Source organism: Callorhinchus milii, unplaced genomic scaffold (genome assembly GCF_018977255.1).
Source record: "Callorhinchus milii isolate IMCB2004 unplaced genomic scaffold, IMCB_Cmil_1.0 Scaffold25, whole genome shotgun sequence".
NCBI lineage: Eukaryota > Metazoa > Chordata > Chondrichthyes > Chimaeriformes > Callorhinchidae > Callorhinchus > Callorhinchus milii.
In genome coordinates this window covers 3567387-3573734 of record NW_024704766.1, presented here as the reverse complement: position 1 = coordinate 3573734, position 6348 = coordinate 3567387, and the positions used below count along the sequence as shown (strand labels likewise).

At 45.8% G+C, this 6348-nt stretch overlaps 1 protein-coding gene across 1 annotated transcript in view; it reads right to left on the bottom strand.

Moving 5' to 3' along the window:
* Nucleotides 1-5473, bottom strand: part of LOC103180316 (A disintegrin and metalloproteinase with thrombospondin motifs 15) — a 32860-nt gene extending 27387 nt beyond the window's left edge. Inside the window, exon 1 of the mRNA XM_007896103.2 lies at nt 4793-5473. Coding sequence (XP_007894294.1) covers nt 4793-5420 — 628 coding nt within the window. The 5' untranslated portion in view covers nt 5421-5473. The remainder of the gene's footprint in view (nt 1-4792) is intronic.
* Between the last annotated feature and the right edge of the window lie 875 nt (nt 5474-6348).

The following is a 6348-nucleotide window of genomic DNA, read 5'->3' as shown; positions in this document are numbered from 1 at the left end:
TACCAAACTTGTCACCTTGGAGCCAGTTCAGCTCCAAGAGGATTCCACTGATCTCCCTCCAAAGAAGATAGTCCTCCATAATATTAATAATGATAATCCTTGTATTTGATAACACCTTTAACATTGAGAAGATGACTTTGGTTTTGCCCACAAAATACACAGTCAATTCACTTTACAGTGTATTCTGTGATGCGCTTTCAGACGTCTCGAAGACGTATTGAGGCGCTGTATCAATGGTAAGGATTATTATCCTTATGTCTCAGTAGGATGTAATGATGGTATTTTGGAGATGAACACGGCAGCTAATTTGCACACAGCAACGTCTCACAATCAATCATGAAGTGAGTGACCAATCTTATTTGGGGGATTGTTGGCCTGGACACCAGGAGAAACTTTCTTCTCTTCTCAAAAGAAGTGCCATGGGAATCTTTAGCAGCCAACAATAACAACTTGGATTTATATAGCGCCCTTCACGTGGGCACTTGTCAGCACTCCCCCCCCCCTGCACTACACTGGAGCATCGGCCTAGACTATGAGCTCAAAGTTCTAGCGTGCGGCTTGAACTCACAACCTTCCGACTCAGAGGCAAGTGTGCAACTAACTGAGCAAATCTGACATTTCCCCACTCGTAGATGCTCATAATAATAATAATAATAATTCTTGCATTTGATGTAGCGCCTTATCACGTCTTCGAGACGTCTCAAAGCGCTTCAGAGAATATACTGTACAGTGAATTGACTGTATATTTTGTGGGCAAAACCCATGGCATGAGATCTAATGATTCTATACCCAGAGACTCTGCTTCTATTGCAACACCATCCCTTGGATATCTCAAAGAATCAGCCTAAACAAGAAGGTGCGATCCCTAACCTGGTGACTTTCTGACCGAGATCAAATACCTGAAATTGGCAATCTTTCTCTCTCTTTGGGAAGACTGGCTATAAATATAAGGATTCAAACCCTGGCTTCCTAACTTTGAGGGTTGGGCTTCCAGCTGGTCCTTAGAAGAGAAGGACATTTATTATGTCAGGAGATAAATGGCTTGAGAGCTAAACGGCTGAAGTGGTCGCATGAACCTCAATACACAATAAAACCGCCAGCCCCAGGAGTAATGCAGATGAAAGATAAAAAACTGCCCATGAAATTTTAACGCAGCTATTTCCTCCCAATTGAAAGACGTCCTGCTTATTGCTTTCGGTATACATTATTCTGAACTGTTATGGGAGACAGTTTTGATTAATTGGCCTACTTCTCCAGCGTAGAAAGCATTTCCAATGTCTATTGCACAATATATTAAGATACGAAATTATTGCAACTGTGATCCAGTGCTGCATTTCAATCAAGTGGATCTGACTGAACCTCCTATACAACACACACAAATCTCCAGCAGATCTTGAAGCAGCAACTGATCAGATAGAATTGGGTCAATAACCTCACACGTGTTATTGTGAACTCCTGCCAAGATCCAGTTGAATAGGCAAGGGACGTGGGGCTGCTTATGCCACAAATTACCTTGTTCGCCTACAAAACATACCTTATTGACCACATATCAGTCATGTTTCCCCTTCCCCCAACCTCTTCAACGCCCCCCCCCCCACCCCCACCCTTTCCCCCCCCGGCTCTGTGTCCTGGCCATCATTGTCAAGCTTTGAGCTGAGACGTCCAACCAACGTGAAAGGCACTACGTAAGTATCATTTGTATTGCGAAATACACCTAAGCAGTTCATTACAGGGAATTTACGATCTCTCTAAAGAAAGAATTTGCATTTTTATAGTGTATTGTTAAAACGTCAAGTGTAGTGACTGCTTTTTACGTAAATGTGGCAGCTATTTGCACTGGTAAATAATAATAATAATCCTTGCATTTGATGTAGCTCTTTTCACGTCTTCTAGACGTCTCAAAGAGCTTCACAGAATAGACTGTAAAGTGAATTGACTGTATATTTGTGGCAGAATCGCAGCAGCCAATTTTCAACAGCAGCGTCCCACAAACAGTCCCGGAAAAGCGATCCGACAATCGACTAACAACTGGGTTCCTACTTACTGTTCGGTAAACAGAGGCGTGTGGAGTAAGGAAACTTAACCAACATTTATTTCGCCCTGCCTGGAATAGAACCCAGGTCTCTGGCTTGCGAGGCGAGTGGTCTAACCACTGAGGACTGCACAACCCCTCAAACAGCCATAAATTGAATGATCGAATGGTCAATCTTGGGGGGGGGGGATTGGGGATGGCCAGGACCAGGACAAACAAGTTTCTCCGCAGAACAACCAGACGGGACCTCAGGTTTGACATCTCAACTTGAAAGACTACACCTCAAACAATGCAGCACTTTCCTGCACTGCACCGGATTGTCAAGCCTGGCCTGTGAGCCTGAATCTCCCACGTGGACCTTATCTTCCAAGTGCATATTTGTCTGAAATAACTGAAAGGATTGCAATTCGATTGCGGATCTACACGCAGAAATGCTAATGCAGGCTCTGATGGGTTAATATCTTCAGCTGGTCCAGTCACACTGGAGGCCAATGCCCTCATGGGTAGGGAGTGGACCTGGCTGGAGAAGCAGCTGGAATCTTGTTAGTGTTCACAACGGTTCCCTGCGTGGTTCTAGCAGGTGAATGAACTCAGGCGCACTCTGAGGTCTGCCGGCCTTGGCTCTGGTCAACCTGCCTCTAAACTCCCCTGGTATTAGGTAAGCAGGAATGCCTCCCTCTGCGGAGAGAGAGAGAGAGAGAGAGAGCTCACGCTCCACAGCGGACAAACCGAAACCACACATAGGAGGAATCCTCAGTCTCTTAAGCATGGAGATGGGGGGGGTGGGGGGGGGGTCTGCGTTGTGTCAGCATTTTTAGAAACAAATTGCAGGGTTAACGGCTCAGCTAGCCCACTGATTGCAGTTGTTCTGCCTGGTGGCTGGCTGCGGGGGGAACGACATTAAAAGCCGGTTCACAGGAACATCAACCATTGACAGCATAATCTTGAGACCATCAGCGAAGCTCACGGCTGCAAATCTGAAGCAGCTGGAAACAGATGTTAGAGAGAGAGAGAGAGAGAGCGAGCGCGAGCGCACTTTCTGACCAGTTTGATCACGTGTAGTGGAGAGGGCTGAACCCTTGTACAGTATGCAGTGTGAGCTCAAAGGCATGAGCTCCACAGTCTGACAGATCCAGTCTGAGCAGCAACACAGCTCTGCCAAGCGAAGGCACTCAGGTTAGAAGGCTCTACAGTATAACCAGCGTTGTGAGCAAAAGGGACGAAGAAAAGGAATGACAGAGCCTTATGTCGCTTGTTTTCCTCTTTTTTTTATGTATATTAAAAAAAAAGGACGAATTGCAGTAAGTATAAGTCAGCAGCAGCTGGAGAAGCGGAACTTGTCTGAAACTTGCCACAGTATTGAAAGCATTTCAAAGTATTTTTGCGAGCGAGAAAGTCGATGTGATTTATTTTATTATCGCACGGAATGAAGTTTTATCCAACCCGCTGTCAGTTTTTTGGGCACACAGACGCACGGATGACACAACTGGATTAATTCCCCCGCCCACCCTCCCGCCCCTCAAAGAGTCCTGTAGCTCAGTAGTTGGAGCACTCGCTTTGCAAGTGAGAGACCTGAGTTCAATTCCAGGCAGGGAAACCTCGGGCAAGTTTCCTTACTCCACACACCTAATAATAATCCCTCCAAAAAACAAAACAATAATAAATTGGTCATTTTCATTCTACGACTGTTTGTGGGACATTGCTGTGCCCAATTGGCTGCCGCGTTCGCCCACAAATATACAGTCAATTCACTTTACAGTATATTCGGTAAAGTGCTTTGGGACGTCCTCCCGACGTGAAAAGCGCTATATCAAATGCGAGGATTATTATTATTATTATTAAAGAAAGATTTTTTTTCCAAGCAACAAAAAACAGCTGAATGCGCAGATGTTCAGAGTTAGTTGGTTCATAGAGACCACACACTTCCTGATCTGTCATTTCTCACCTCAACCCACTCAGTGTGCAGCGACTGACAGACCGGAGACCAGAATCAGCTGAGTTCTGACGACAATAAAAGGAGGGGGAGTGATTTGTTTTTTAAAAAATCAATATAAATTGATCTAAACGACTGCAAGAGCTGGGGATTACAGCTGCAGCTTTTCTTTGTTTTTTTTTATGGTTTAAAAAAAAGGACATCATTACGCACCCTAACAATTGCTGCAAATAACAAAACCGACATGTTATTATTGTATGTTTCCGTGGCAATTTTTAATCCGTTGCTTTGAAGCCACCCACCCACTCTCCGCCCCACACTGAATCTAAATTAGAGTTGATCTGTATATTTTTGTGTTGCGCTGCGAAGTTATCATTTTGCCCACCAGATACACACTTCACAGTATATTCGGTGAAAGAGTTTTGGCCAGAGACGTCTCGACAACGTGACACGGAACGGCTATGTCAAATATCAACTGCGAGGATTATGGCGCTAGACCTAATATAAATAAGAATAATTCAGTCACTCGATCCACGGCTGTTTGTGGGGTCGCTGCTGTGTGCAATTGGCTGCCGCGTTTCGCCCACAAAATACACAGTCGATCATCCACTTGACAGTATATCCCGCGAAGCGCTTTGAGACGTTCAGAACAAGGGATAAGGCATTATACTAAATGCAAGAATTATTATTATTATTATTATATCATTACAATATGTAAATGCAAATCATTATCAAATGTAAGGAGCGTTCTAAGGCGCACGCAAATACAAAAAAAAGCCACTAGAAATAAACAAACAAACCAACAACAAAAAAGTGCTTGAGATCACCTTTAAATTTTTCCAGAGCTGCCAGGTTGACGTGTGTCCCACTCACCCCACACCTGGAGGTGATGTTGACTGATGCTGATGCTGGTGGTGGCATTGGCTCAGAGGCGCTTCTGCGGTGTATAACGTGGGCTGAGCTTGGTTCTCCCACTCCGGGTGGCTTTGCCAAAGGTTGGATGAGATACTCGGAGCCGTTCACACCGAATGCCCCCTGCATCCCATCGCACAGGCTGAGAGCGGCGTAGGAAGAAGGATCTCGGTTGACCGAGCCCGAGTAGAAGCAGTGACTGATGCTGTTGCCCCAGGCGGGTTGGGGGAAGAGGGACAGGGATTGCAGGGTGAAAGCCGACCCCAGGAAGCTCGAATCGGGCACCAAATCCAAGTAAAACTCCTGGCTGAAAGCCCCGACTTTGAACAGCATCCTCTGGTCCTGGTGGACATCTTCCAGGCTCCTTTGGAGGAAGTGTCTCCTCGCTCCTCCAGGCTCCACGTCCAGGCGGACTGGGTTGACCACCTCGCTCTCCCCCTGTGTGTGGTGGGTGGGTGTCTCCACACTGACTCCAGCCTTGCCCAGGACCAGCAGAAGAAGAGCATCCATCAGCAGGAGGATGGAGTTGACCCTTGCCATCATTTGCTGGTCGATGTGTCGGAATTAATGAATGAATGGATGGATGGATTGGATGGATGGATGGGTTAGAATAATAATAATAATAATAATAATGATATAATAATAATATTAATTATAACTAACAATGCTAATAATAATGATGATGATAAGGATGAATAATAATGAACAATTCAAAAAAAAAGTTTCTCTGATGCATTCAAAAAAAAAGGTAAATCCAGAAATGTTTTTTTTTAAACCCCCTTTTTTTTCCCCTCTTCCTATCTCTTTCTTTCCTTTTTCTTTCTCTCTTTCTCTCTCACTCACTCACTCACTCACTCTCTCTGTCTCTGTCTCAGTGATGTGTGGGACTCTGCAATGTAAGATCCACACTGCCCATTGCTGGCTTTTTAACACACGATACCTGGCTGTTGGCTTGTGTCTGGGATGTGAAACTGGGGCTTTTTATATATTCTGTCATGTGCAAACACTGGTGCAAATCTCCCCCTGGCACCTCCTAGAGAAATGCTTATTGGACCTTTTTTCATTTTAATGTGACGTTCCAACCACTTAGAATCAGATCCCTCTCTTTCTCTCTCTCTCTCTCTCTCTCACTCTCTTCCCCCTTTCTCCTCCCTTCCCTCTTTCACTCCCCTTCTCTCTCTCTTTCTTTCTCTCTCTTACCCCCCCACCCCACCCACCCTCTCTTCTCTCTCTCTCTCTCTCTCTTTTCTCCCCCTTCTGTCCCCCACCCTCTCTCTCTCTCTCTCTCTCCCCACCCCCCATCCCCTTTCCTCTCTCCCTCCCCTCTAGTGTCCCCCTCTCGCCAGGTTCCCCCTTTCCCCTACCTCCCACCCCCCTCATCTCCTCTCTCCCCCCTCTCCTCTTCTCTCTCTCTTCATTCCCCCTTCTCTCCCCCACCCTCATCTCCTCTCCCCCCCTCTTCTCTCTCTCT